Here is a 14,742-nt window from a genome sequence, read left to right on the forward strand (position 1 = left end):
CGTCTCGCCCGTGCCGCGCCCTCGCCTACCTTACTCCGCTTCTCCAGTTCTGCGACGCCCAAGCACTTCCTTCTTGCCTTCAAAGGTCGCGGCTCGCGCCCAACCTCACATCCGTCTGCTTAATGCTTCCTGGGAACTGTAGTTTAAACGTGTAACCGCCTCTCCCCGCTCCGCCTGCCTATTCTGGTCCCTTCCTTTGGATCCAAGAACCTGCTAATTTCCACTTCCCCAGACTCGCTGAGTCCCTCATTCCTCCTATCTCTCTGCGCCGTGGCCACACAGAATTTCGGGCGCCCCAAAGCTCTGTGCTTCACAAGTCTTTCCCCACTCTGCCTTGCCTCAGTTCGGTTCAGTCGCTCAGTAGTTTCTGCCTCTTTGCGACCCCATGGACTGCAGCAGTCCATCACCAACTCCCGGGGTTTACTCAAACTCACGTCCATTCAGTCGGTGAAACCATCTCATCCTCTGTCGTCCCCTTCTCCTCCCGCCTTCAGTCCTTTCCAGTTTCAGGGTCTTTCCAAATAAGTCAGTTCTTTGCATCAAGTGGCCAAAGTATTGGAGTTTCAGCATCAGTCCTTCCAATGAATATTCAGGACTGATGTCCTTTAGGACAGACTGGTTGGATCACCTTGCAGGCCAAAGGACTCTCAAGAGTCTTCAACACCACAGTTCAAAAGCATCAATTCTTTGCCGCTCAGCTTTCTTTATAGTCCAACTCTCACATCCATACATGACTACTGGAAAAACCATAGCCTTGACTAGACGGACCTTTGTTAACAAAGTAATGTCTCTGATTTTTAATATGCTGTCTAGGTTGGTCATAACTTTTCTTCCAAGGAGTAAGTGCCTTTTAATTTCATGGCTGCAGTCACCATCTGCAGTGATTTTGGAGGCCCCCCCCCAAAAAAAAGTCTCTCACTGTTTCCCATCTATTTGCCATGAAGTGATGGGACCAGATGCCATGATCTTAGTTTTCTGAGTGTTGAGTTTCAACCAACATTTTCACTCTCCTCGTTCATTTTCATCATGAGGCTCTTTCCTTCTTCTGCTTTATGCCCTAAGGGTGGTGTCATCTGCATATCTGAGGTTCTTGATATTTCTCCCGGCGATCTTGATTCCAGCTTGTGCTTCTTCCAGTCCAGTTTTTCTCATGATGTACTCTGCATATAAGTTAAATAAGCAGGGTGACAATATACAGCCTTGATGTACTCCTTTTCCGATTTGGAACCAGTCTGTTGCTCCATGTCCAGTTCTAACTGTTGCTTCCTGACCTGCATACAGGTTTCTCAGGAGGCAGGTCAGCTGGTCTGGTATTTCCATCTCTTTAAGAATTTTCCATAGTTCGTGGTGATCTACACAATCAAAGGCTTTGGCATAGTCAATAAAGCAGAAATAGATATTTTTCTGGAACTCTCTTGCATTTTCAATAATCCAAAAGATGTTGGCAACTTGATCTCTGGTTCCTCTGCCTTTTCTAAATCCAGCTTGAATATCTGGAAATTCACGGTTCACGTACTATAGAAGCCTTGGAGAATTTTGCGCATGACTTTGCCAGCGTGTGAGATGAGTGCAATTGTGTGGTAGTTTGAGCATTCTTTGGCATTGCCTTTCTTTGGGATTGGAATGAAGACTGACCTTTTCCAGTCCCGTGGCCACTGCTGAGTTTTCCAAATTTGCTGACATATTGAGTGCAGCGCTTTCACAGTATCATCTTTGAAGATTTGAAATAGCTCTACTGGAATACCATCACCTCCACTAGCTTTTTTTGTAGTGATGCTTCCTAAGGCTCACTTGACTTCACATTCCAGAATGTCTGGCTCTAGGTGAGTGATCATACCATCGTGATTATCTGGGTCATGAAGATCTTTTTTTGTACAGTTCTTCTGTGTATTCTTGCCTCCTCTTCTTACTATCTTCTGCTTCTGTTAAGTCCATACCATTTCTGTCCATTATTGAGCCCATCTTTGCCTGAATGTTCCCTTGGTATCTCTAATTTTCTTGAAGAGATCTCTAGTCTTTCCCATTCTATTGTTTTTCTCTGTTTGTTTTCACTGATCACTGAGGAAGGCTTCCTTATCTCTGCTTGCTAGTCTTTGGAACTCTTCATTCAAATGGGTATATCTTTGCTTTTCTCCTTTTCCTTTAGCTTCTCTTCTTTTCTCAGCTATTTGTAAGGCCTCCTCAGACAACTGTTTTGCCTTTTTGCATTTCTTTTTCTTGGGAATGGTCTTGATCACTGTCTCCAGTACAATGTCACGAACCTCTGTCCATGGTTCTTCAGGCACTCTATCAGATCTATTCCTTAGAATCTATTTGTCCCTTCCACCGTATAATTGTAAGGGATTTGATTTATGCCATACCATAATGGTTTAGTGGTTTTCCCTAATTTCTTCAATTTAAGTCTGAATTTGGCAATAAGGAGTTCATGATCTGAGTCACAGTCAGCTCCCGGTTTTGTTTTGGCTGACTGTATAGAGCTTCTTCATCTTTGGCTGCAAAGAATATAATCAATCTGATTTCGGTGTTGACCATCTGGTGATGTCCATGTGTAGAGTCTTCTCTTGTGTTGTTGGAAGAGGGTGTTTGCTATGACCAGTGCGTTCTCTTGGCAAAACTCTTTTAGCCTTTGACCTGCTTCGTTTTGTACTTCAAGGCCACATTTGCCTGTTACTCCAGGTATCTCTTGACTTCCTACTTTTGCATTCCAGTACCCTGTAAAGAAAAGGACATCTCTTTTGGGTGTAAGTTCTAGAAGGTCTTATAGGTCTTCATAGGACCATTCAACTTCAGCTTCTTCAGCATTACTGGTTGGGACATAGACTTGGATTACTGTAACATTGAATGGTTTGCCTTGGAAATGAAAAGAGATCATTCTGTCATTTTTGAGATAGCATCCAGGTACTCATTTCAGACTCTTTTGTTGACTATGATGGCTACTCTGTTTCTTCTAAGGGATTCTTGCCCACAGTAGTAGATATAATGGTCATCTGAGTTAAATTCACCCATAGTCCATTTTAGTGCACTGATTCCTAAAATGTCGATGTTCATTCTTGCCATCTCCTGTTTGACCACTGCCAATTTGCCTTGATTCATGGAACTAACACTCCAGGTTCCTATGCAGTATTGCTCTTTACAGCATTGGACTCTACGTACATCACCAGTCACATCCACAACTGGGTGGTGTTTTTGCTTTGCTCCCTCTCTTCATTCTTTCTGCCTTGCCTACTTCACACTATTTATCTTTAACATCCCCAATCCAATGTCAAGGCCTCGGGCTTTTCTTGAGCCCCTACACTAGGTCAGAGTCACCTCTTAAATACTGTCATATTTCTGCATAGTTGCTTAAGAATGCACACTTTATCATTAGACAGTATTTGTTGTGATTTCTCTATTAATGTCACATTTCCTGTTTAGACAAGCCACCTCAGGGCAATATTTGCTTATATTTTGTCCCCAGAGTTCAGCAATTCCTAGATAGTCAATAAATACCTGATGAAGGAAGTAAACTTCCATTCATTTGTCAACTCCCAGGGGTCCATTCCCACTTTAGTGAAATTGCTGGCACCAAACTCCTCCAATGACATTTTAAATTGCCAAAAACGTTGGCTTTACATTTAATCCATATTCTACTTGACATCTGAATAGCTACTGGCAGTAAGTGGTTGTTCCAATGAAGCTTCTCTCATAAAACTTGGAAATAAGATTGCCTTCTAAGGGTTAAACTCATTAAAAGCAATATATAATGCAATTCTGTGGGAATCTGGTAACCATCAAAACTCAAACCAGGGTGCCCTGGGTAAAACTGTTACCTAGTCCAAGCTCTCTGTGCTGGCTGCAGGACAGGCCAATGAATCTAAAATAAATAAATAAATGGCAGGATTTTTTATAGATCAGAGATTGGGGGAGGTGAGGAAGCAAAGTAAAAAGGCCATTACTCTTGCAAATATCTCCTAGAATGGCAAGGCTGAGAGGAAGGGGATGTGTTAATTTTCTTCATCCTGCCATCTACATGTGGACAGGGTTCTGGAAGAAGGCACTTCACCAGTCAGGCAGATGGGCAGGATTCTCTGAGGAAGGCCATTGTATATGATTATCATAACAAAAGCAATGAAAAGCAAGTCAAAGAAACAGTTCTAACATGGAGTCAGAATTGGCTTTTGCTCTCAACAGAACCCCTGGCAGGAAAAATTGCACTGGGGTTGCAATTTCAAAGACAGAAGGTGCACTTCTTTTGGGGAAAGAAAATGAGGATTGTCAGGCAAGGGAGTATTTAAAATAATACAGTTCAAGATGCTGGGCCTGAGCCCACTCTTCTACAAGGATCTCTATTGAGATTGACTTAAGCTGGTCCAGCTGAGAAACTTCCTGCTGCTGCTGCTGCTGCTAAGTCGCTTTAGTCGTGTCCGACTCTGTGCGACCCCATAGACATCAACATACCAGGCCCCGCCATCCCTGGGATTCTCCAGGCAAGAATACTGGAGTGGGTTGCCATTTCCTTCTCCAGTGCATGAAAGTGAAAAGTGAAAGTGAAGTCGCTCAGTCATGTCCGACTCTTAGCGACCCCATGGACTGCAGCCCACCAGGCTCCTCCGTCCATGGGATTTTCCAGGCAAGAGTACTGGAGTGGGGTGCCACTGCCTTCTCCTGAGAAACTTCCTAAGATCAACTAACTATTTGCTCTCATTTCATACTCATGGAGAAGGAAATGGCAACCCACTCCAGTGTTTTTGCCTGGAGAATTCCAAGGACGGGGGAACCTGGTGGGCTGCTGACTATGGGGTCGCACAGAGTCGGACACGACTGAAGTGACTTAGCAGCAGTAGCAGCATACCCACAAAGGACCTTGTTGAAAACTTGCCTTTCTTCTATGCAGACCTACAAGGAGAAGCCAAGAATCACTTTGGGAATATGAGGTGCCTAAAAGCCAGTACTAAGATGAAGAAGAGAAAGTGTGGACACAAATGACCATGTTCGTAAACAACAGTGACCTGTAATGTTACTTGACATTTCTCCCACTTTTCCCAGTCAAGTGTGTGTGAGTTTGTCCTTCTGTAATCTTTTTTTTAACCCTGCTGACTGTTACAGGGCTTGTCCCATCACAGTAACAAGAATTATAGGACTTAGGGCTGTGCAACTTGCAATTAAGAAGGAGCATGATGGAATTAATAGAGAACACTGTTGTGATGATTTGGATAAAGTACAGAGGGAAAAGAGGGCAAGTTATGTTTTTAAAATCTCAGCCTGTTCTGTTAATGTTCCAGCTACTGTGAACCCAAAAGCCATTTCCCCCCCTCTTTTGACTCCCTGTGTAAGTTCTTCTTGGGCTTCCCATGGGTCCCAGTGGTAAAGAATTCGCTTGCCAATGCAGGAGATGCAGATTGGATATCCAGGGGAAGATCCCCTGGATAAGGAAATGGCAACCCACTCCAGTATTCCTGCCTGGAGAATTCCATTGAGAGAGGAGCCTGGTGGGCTACAGTCAATGGGGTAGCAAAGAGTCAGACATGACTTAGCAACTGAGCACAGGGAGAACGAAGAATGCACAAGTCAGGCTAACGTAAGTAACTAAAATTTTTATTGAGCAACTAAAATTTTATTTTTATTGAGTTGACATTGTGATATATATCTATGTCAATGTATTTGTGAGGTAAAATCTAGTAGACACATGTATATAGAAAATCAGTATATGAGATGGCTGGATGGCATCACCGACTCGATGGACATGAGTTTGAGTGAACTCTGGGAGTTGGTGATGGACAGGGAGGCCTCGCGTGCTATGATTCATGGGGTCGCAAAGAGTCGGTTACGACTGAGCGACTGAACTGAACTGAGGTATATACATACCTGTAGTTTATTGCCCAGCCTCTCCTCGATTATTCAAGGAATATGAAAGTCCTTATGAAGACTTGTACATAAATGTTTGTAACAGCTTTATTTCTAAAGCCAAAAGTAAAAACTGGAAACAACCAAAATGTCCATCCATAGGTGAACAGATAAATTATAGTGTATCTAATCTACATAGAAAGTACTACTTAACAATATAAAGGAACTAACTCTTGATTCACACAACAATATGGATGAATCTCAAAACAATTATACCGAGAAGAAACAAGCTTATTAAGGGTATATATTGTTTTATTCCATTTGCACAAAATTTTAGAGTCTGACTCTTGAGAGTCCCTTGGACTGCAAGGTTATCCAACCAGTCCATTCTAAAGGAGATCAGTCCTGGGTGTTCATTGGAAGGACTGATGCTAAAGCTGAAACTGCAATACTTTGGACACCTCATGAGAAGACTTGACTCATTGGAAAAGACCATGATGCTGGGAGGGATTGGGGGCAGGAGGAGAGGATGAGATGGCTGGATGGCATCACCGACTCGATGGACATGAGTTTGAGTCAACTCTGGGAGTTGGTAATGGACAGGGAGGCCTGGCGTGCTGTGATTCATGGGGTTGCAATGAGTCGGACACGACTGAGCAACTGAAATGAAATGAAATGAATGAACCTTAGATAAATAGAATCTGGTCCTGAAAGACAGTGATACTCACAAGGGCAAATTTGAATTTCTGAAGGGCAGATTTTGACCAATGTAGAATTTACAAAGACCAATGCCCCATTGTGGGGACTGTCTGGGAGGCCATACTTCGCAAAATAATGTTCCTTTTGCATCATCAACCATGTACCTTAATGTTTAAAATTACACAGTGATCACCAATTTCCTGTTTCTCAGAACTTTTCTTCCCTTGACCTCTAAGAAACCACTCTCTCTTACTTGTCTGGTCATTCCTTCTTAACCTCCTTTGTTGAACTTTTTAAAAATACATTTATTTATTTATTTGGCTGTACTGGGTCTTAGTTGAAGCATGTGGGATCTGGTTTCCTGACCAGGTATTAAACCTGGGCCCCCTGCATTGAGAGCAAGGAGTCTTAGCCACTGGACCATCAAGAAAGTCCCTCCTTTATCTGCCTCTTAATGTGGGGATTTTAACAATTCTGTCCTTGGATACCCTTCTCTTCTAGTTTTACATGTTCTGAGAAATCATTTCCACCCTCATGACTTCAACAGTCATATATATATTTTAGATCAGTGCTGTCCAAGAGAACTTTATGTAATGATGGAAGCATTGTGTATACGAGCCAGTCAACAGAGTAGCCACTAGCCATACACGAATATTGAGCCTTTGAACTGTTACTAGCACAACTAAGGAAGTGAATTTTCGATTTAATTTAATTGGCTACAAGGATTAGAATTATTGAGAAACCTTAGTAACAGAGATTCTCATTAAATCTGGGGCAAAGTCAAAGAACTGATGTTTAACCAAAGCTCCCCCTTGTGATTCTGATGCATACATGCACAAAAGATTTTTCAGCCTTGGAACTTGATATATAAAAATTTTTTAAAGATCAACGGTCTTTTTACATTTTAGGTGCCCTAGTTCAAGAGTTTGTAGGAGTGAGTAAAGGAGGTAAAATGTTACATCCAATCCACTCCTCATGCAGCTGAGTGAAGTCTGTCTACCTGCATCACTGCTGGTGTTGTATCAAATATCAAGAACAGAATACATTTTTAAATTGAAGTATAGTTGATTTTCAATGTTGTGGTAGTTTCAGGTGTACAGCAAAGTGATTTATTCATGTATATACATATATATGGTCCTTTTCAGATTCGTTTCCACTGTAGGTTACTACAAGATATTGAATATAGTTCACTGTAGTATATAGTATGTCCTAACTGTTTATCTGTTTTACATATAGTAGTTTGTATCTTTTAATCCCAAACTCGTAATTTATCCCTATTCCCCTTCCCTTTTGGTAACAATAAATTTTCTATGTCTATAAGTCTGTTTCTATTTGTAAATAAGTTCATTTGTATCATTTTTTAGATTCCACATATAAATGATACTGTATGATATGAGCAGAATACTTTTTTAATGAAAGGGAAAGATTGGAAGATCAACTCAGGGAAACCAAATGAGATACAGAATGCCAGAAACCCTGAGTATAAATGGTGATGTCTGGGAACAAAATTAAGGGAACATTACCCAAGTAAAGTAAGTCAGATAACTGTAAAAAGAAAAGTTTCAGCAACTTAACTGTTGGAAGTGGGACTTAGAAAGTGGGGGATACTATTTCTCTAGGGATTCAGTGAGACAAGAGAACTTTATATGAACTAGAAAGGCTGGAATAGGAAATTTTTGAATGAATTAAAAAGAATGAGGAACAGTGAGGTCTGAAAGAAACTTTTAAAACTTTAGGCATTGCCTAATTATATATCTTATTTCAGAGCAAATTAACTTTCTTTGCCAAGAATATTGATGAAAAGTATACTTTAATGCCAGGCTACAGTTACCAGTTAAAAAAAAAAGAAAAGAAAAGAAAAAATGGGCAAAATACTAGTGTAGTTGAATGGAAAAGTCAGAAGATTTAACTGAGATTTGAATCCTGGCTCTTCAACTTACTGACCATGTGACCTTGGGCAAGTACTTCAAGCCTGTTTTTTCTTTCACTGTAGACTATATCCAGACTCTCTGAAATATGGCTTTAATACCTCATGCAACGAGTTGACTCACTGGAAAAGATTCTGATGCTGGGAAGGATTGGGGGCAGGAGGAGAAGGGGATGACAGAGAATGAGATGGCTGGAGGGCATCACTGACTCAATGGAGATGAGTTTGAGTGAACTCCGGGAGTTGGTGATGGACAGGGAGGCCTGGCGTCCTGTGATTCATGGGGTCGCAAAGAGTCGGACATGACTGAGCGACTGAACTGAACTGAACATAGAAATCACTTACAGAACCAGGCACACAGTAGGCATTCATATACTCCCTGCCTCTTCCCACAGTATTCACGTTTAAGACACATCTCTCACAGATAATCCATGATGGAGTAAGTTGATTCCAACCCACACAGAGACAGTCTTAGGGATTGAGAGTGAATTCCTATCATGATGAAAAGCCCACTTCCCATCTAGACTGATATTGTGTCCCAGGTCCAGTAGACCAATTGAGGTTTCATATACCAAAATTTGAATAGCTACCATCTCTGTAAAGAGATAGCTAGAAGGGCAGATGATAGGAGGAACTTTCACATTTACTTTATGTAACTATGCAGTGTAAAAATTTTTAAACATGCATTGCATAAATTAAAATCAAATCATTGCTTCACTCACAAACTGATTAGAGAAGAGTGGGGATCCCAAGGATGGAGTTTTTGGAGAAATTACTTCCTTTCATTAACACTCTGGGAATGAGAGAGACCTGGTGGAGTAAAATGACAGTAGGAGGGAAGTTTCTGTTGGGTGACTTCCAGCCAGTCTCCATTGCCATCATTTATTAATATTTTTCATTTTCTCCGATAAGAAAATCTCCAAAGATTTCCCAGAGGTTACTTGTGTCCTTAAGTTTCTTTTAAAAAGAAGTGATCCCTCATTTTTTCAGTCTGAAAAACTGCCAAGTGAGCCTGCAATAAGTGAGGAGAACTCTCACAGGTAGCAGTGTTGGTTGTCTTACCTGCATATGTCAAACACTCTCAATGCAGTGACATAATCTGTGAGTACAAAGAGGGGGAGTACAAAGTCTCGGCCTATGACAAAAGAAGGGTAGAAAAAAAAACCCGTTATAATGGAGTTAGTGCCAGGGCAAGTGAGAGCAGATAGGTGCTGGGTGACTGTACCTCACTGGGGAAAAGAACACAGACAAAAAGGGCCCTAAGAAGTAGACGGGTAAAAGGTCAGCATGTCTTTACCATGCACAAACTTGGCACGAAGAGCACAAGATGCATCCAGCTACTTCAGTCATTTTCTTGAAATCTTCTTTAAAATGTCCAGAAAGGTGGAAAACCAAGCACTAGAAAAAAATTCTAGAAAAACTGCATTGTGGTATCTACATAAAAGACACCTGCAAACATATGTATCACTAATTTTTGGATTACTAGAGAGGTTAATCACTGCAGATGCTGATTGCAGCCAGGAAATTAAAAGACGCTTACTCCTTGGAAGGAAAGTTATGACCAACCTAGACAGCATATTGAAAAGCAGAGACATTGCTTTGCCAACCAAGGTCCGTCTAGTCAAGGCTATGGTTTTTCCCGCGGTCATGTATGGATGTGAGAGTTGGACTGTGAAGAAAGCTGATCGCTGAAGAATTGATGCTTTTGAATTGTGGTGCTGTAGAAGACTCTTGAGAGTCCCTTGGACTGCAAGGAGATCCAATCAGTCCATTCTAAAGGAGATCAATCCTGGGTGTTCATTGGAAGGACTGATGCTAAAGCTGAAACTCCAATACTTTGGCCACCTCATGCGACGAGCTGACTCACTGGAAAAGACTCTGATGCTGGGAAGGATTGGGGGTGGGAGGAGAAGGGGACGACAGAGAATGAGATGGCTGGATGGCATCACTGACTCGATGGACATGAGTTTGAGTGAACTCTGGGAGTTGGTGATGGACAAGGAGGCCTGGCATACTGTGATTCACGGGGTCGCAAAGAGTCGGACATGACTGAGTGACTGGACTGAACTGAACTGAGAGAGGTTAAAGCAGCAATAACATTTTTTTAATTTTTTTTTTTTAATATTTGAAAAAGTTTTTAATGTGAAAACATTTTAAACATTTTTTTGGGTAAAAAAACAGAGGGCGGGCACCACTCCACAGCCCTGAGTAGAATAGGAAGGCTTGGAAAGAGACTGCAGGGACATGAGGTCTGATCTTGCAGCAACTTCTGAGGGAGAGCTCAGTCCAAGGGTAAGTTCAAGTCCAAGGGTGAAACTGCCAAGATACCCTCCCAGCCCCCGTGGGCCTGGATCCAGGGCGCGAAGCTGTGCACATGCTCTACACTGAGTCCGGCCAAGGTGCCCCCCAGCCCAGCCACATGCCGGCTCAGCTCCATGGCCAGGGCCAGGCGGGCCAGGGGTTCCGGGGAAGGTGGCGGAGGCCCAGGGCACGGTAATGCTTGGCTTGGGCGAGGGCTGACCTCTCGGCTAGAGAAGAGTTCCACTAGGCGGCTGAAGGAACTGGCAGAGAGGCGCGCCAGTTTGCGCTGCAAGGCTGGGTCTGAAGCCAGCTTCTGGTTGATGACTTCTGCCTCCTCTTCCAGCAGGGCCACCAGCTTTCGCAGCAGGGCTTCCTTCTCTGTGGGTGCGGGACCCTGTAATTCTGGACTAGGTGGGGATCTCAGTTGCTCTTGGACCAGCTGTTCCAGCCGCTGGGCCACCAGGGCATAGAAATCTGGGGTAGCAGGGCCAGGCTCTGAACCATAGCAGGGCTGGAGTGGCAGGGAGCAAGGCCGAGGGGACTCAGGGGGAACGGCTCCTCGCCCCAGGGAGCAGGGAAGACATCTTCGAAGGCGGTTCAGGAAGTCTGTTGGCTCCTCCTGGGCAGGGCTCCTGGGTGGGGTCGGAATGGGAGACCCCACAGCCTCACCTCGCCTAAGGAAGGCAGCTAGGACCCTCAGCGTGTCCTCCCGGAGCCCCAGCTCTTCCGAGCCCGCCATGGGGGCACCTGGTCCTGGGCCCCCGCCGCCGCCACCTCCGCCTCCTCTGAACTTGTATAAACTTTCCTTTCTTAGGACCCATTTTTTTAATTTAAAAAAAGGCATTTTGATGTTTTAAATGGTATTTTCCAAGTTTTATATAAAATGATCAATATTGACTTTTGTCAAGTGTATAAAAAGCCTATTGGGATTGACATATACATACTAGTATATATAAAATAGGTAACTAATAAGGGCCTACTATATAGCACGGGGAACTCTACTCAATATAATACTCTCACCTCACTTCCTCAATCATACAGACCCAGAAAGTTTAGAGGATTTCTGAAGTCAGTTCTGTCAGATACCATTAGAACTGGGACTAGAATCCAAACCTTTTGGGTCCTAATCCCATGTTGTTCAGTTCAGTTCAGTCGCTCAGTCATGTCCGACTCTCTGCGACCCCATGAATCACAGCACGCCAGGCCTCCCTGTCCATCACCAACTCCCAGAGTACACTCAAACTCATGTCCATCGAGTCGGTGATGCCATCCAGCCATCTCATTCTCTGTCATCCCCTTCTCCTCCCACCCCCAACCTTTCCCAGCATCAGAGTCTTTTCCAGTGAGTCAACTCTTCTCATGAGGTGGCCAAAGTACTGGAGTTTCAGCTTTAGCATCAGTCCTTCCAGTGAACACCCAGGACTGATCTCCTTTAGAATGGACTGGTTGGATCTCCTTGCAGTCCAAGGGACTCTCAAGAGTCTTCTGCACCACCACAGTTCAAAAGCATCAATTCTTCGGCGATCAGCTTTCTTCACAGTCCAACTCTCACATTCATACATGACCATGTTGTTACCACATGGCTAAAGATTAAGAACAAATCTTTACAAACTTGTGCCACTGAAACCTTTTTTAGTTTCATGGAATATAAATAGCCTTTTCTCTTTAAGCTGGTATTTCAAAAAGAAATTTATAGGAGGCTTCTTGCAGACCACCCCCAAAGCCATCAGATACACATTCACATCCCGTGCAGATTCTTTTGCATAGTCTATCCATTAGCTGAGTACCAAAAATAAAGACCTTCCCATCTCCCAAATTCCAGACTGCTCACTTAGTTCTAGACTCCCAGGTGTTCCAAATCTGATCTACTTGAACAGTAGGTATTTTCTAACCCGCATTCATGACTTTGGGCATTTGCAGTATTCATCCATTGTTAGCTGATCTGCTGTTACCCATTGTCGCTGTTCAGTTCAGTTCAGTTCAGTCGCTCAGTTGTGTCCAACTCTTTGTGACCCCATGAATCACAGCATGCCAGGCCTCCCTGTCCATCACCAACTCCCAGAGTTCACTCAAACTCACCCCCATTGAGTCGGTGATGCCATCCAGCCATCTCATTCTCTGTTGTCCCCTTCTCCTCCTGCCCCCAATCCTTCCCAGCATCAGAGTCTTTTCCAGTGTGTCAACTCTTCGCTGTAGAAAGATCTAAAACTACTACTCTTTCTGAGGGGGACAGATGGAAGACTTTGATGCATTCAATCAAGTTCTCTTACTCAGTGGTTTTCCCAGTTGCCAAATGCCTTCCATGTGACCCTAAATGAGAACCTGATAAATCGGAATGAGGCTCAAGACATCTTCCCTCTCCTCTTATCAGCTGTAAAGCTAGAATAGAAACTGTATGATGGGTACCAGAAATTCACTCAATCACATAAATGTCTCATCCAAAAATAAAAGCCAAATACACATTTCTTTGTTTCTTGCATATATTTACAATATAAATACTAATTTGTCTTCAAAGTACATATTCTTTTAACAATTAGCAAAAATTATCTAGACTGGGACAGCGATTTAAGGTAAATCCTCTGTAGTAGTGATTAAGGAAAAAATAGAACTGTTTTGGGGATAAGAGATTTTAGAAGGAATATGAATGGGCACGATGATCTGAAGTTGCAAAGGGAATGTGAAGCAGCTTAGTCTGCATTGCACTGCCAAGACAGCATGTTACAGGACTACTGTGTGAGACAGCAATCGGGACGAGGTATTGTAAAAACTAAACCTGGGAGATATAAAAAGTACACATGCTTGCATAGTGCGTTAATCTTAAAGAAGCTCAACATTTCATTCTCATTTTCAATAACTTAAATGAATAGTACTTAAAACACATCACACAAAATTAAAAGACTTGTGCATATATTTCAGATTTCAACAGTAATGTCAAAAATACACAGTATGATTTTACATAGGATTTGTGCTACATTAGAACACTAGAGACAAACATCACTTGAGTATTAAGGAAAACATTAAATATTAAATAACTGAGAAAAAAAGTGTAAACACTAATCTAATTGTGGGGGGGAGGGGCTTTGCTATTGCAATACGTCCAATGAAGTGGTTTCAACAGTACAAAAAGGATTAGGACATGAGTGTTTCCAGTCTACTTGGAATATGTAGATCTCATTCCAGGAATCCTCTGATTAAAAACTGGTCCAGGAAAACAGGAGAAGATCCACTCTCCTGCTTGTTAATTTGGTACACTCCTTTCTATGCTAATTTTTATTTTCAAACTTGGGTACTGGGCAAATACTTTAAGCTGTCACTCTTTATCAACATCTTGGTGAAAACTGAGGGTTTGTTGGCGATTCAGTGTAAGATTTGAGTTCATATGCAGCACCGCTATCAACTTCCATTGACTTTCTAGAGAACAGGAGCCGTACATCTCTATGGAGGTAGATCTTTCCAGATTTAGAACTCTGGAACCTAAACAAAGAAACAACAAAAAGATGCTTCATTTCAGGAAATAAGTGTTTAAAACAAACAGACCTGAGTAAGTTTTGAGTTTGAAAGTTTTAAATTTTGAAAGCAGGAAGAATCAGTCTTGTTACAGTATTAACAGTCCCTCTTTAACAAAATATTTGACATCCTATATTGTCAAAGCAAGTGCTGCTATGTTAAATGCTTCCCCTTCACTATTCCGTACACATTTCACACTCCCTTTTTCCTCTTACAATGACAGAGGTGCTCTCTGTAAATCTGGGTTTCATATACAGTCCTATTTTATATTCCTGACACCAAAGCACATGCACCTTTCCTCACCTATAGCATGAAGTCTCAGTTCATGTCAGCCAGTTATACTACATTTGGGCATCCTCTAGTTCATACAAAGAATGACCCATTTCACACAATCTGCCCTCCTACAATTTTGACTACAATAAAATGGATTCCACACTTGGAAAGTTACCACAGAAAACTATATCAAGCTTTGAGGACAACCACAG

At 42.4% G+C, this 14,742-nt stretch overlaps 1 protein-coding gene and 1 pseudogene across 9 annotated transcripts in view; both read right to left on the bottom strand.

Moving 5' to 3' along the window:
* Nucleotides 1–10,619: 10,619 nt before the first annotated feature.
* LOC129563500 (bcl-2-like protein 12 pseudogene) lies at nucleotides 10,620–11,585 on the bottom strand (annotated as a pseudogene).
* A 2,055-nt stretch (nucleotides 11,586–13,640) lies between these two features.
* Nucleotides 13,641–14,742, bottom strand: part of ATOSA (atos homolog A) — a 90,521-nt gene continuing 89,419 nt past the window's right edge. For all 9 annotated transcript variants that reach the window (XM_055437265.2, XM_055437264.2, XM_055437263.2 and 6 more), the window contains one exon: nucleotides 13,641–14,224. In XM_055437265.2, coding sequence (XP_055293240.2) covers nucleotides 14,071–14,224 — 154 coding nt within the window. In that variant the 3' untranslated portion in view covers nucleotides 13,641–14,070. The remainder of the gene's footprint in view (nucleotides 14,225–14,742) is intronic.

Source organism: Moschus berezovskii, chromosome 9, assembly GCF_049115385.1.
Source record: "Moschus berezovskii isolate FMDL1 chromosome 9, NW_MosBer_1.0, whole genome shotgun sequence".
Lineage (NCBI taxonomy): Eukaryota > Metazoa > Chordata > Mammalia > Artiodactyla > Moschidae > Moschus > Moschus berezovskii.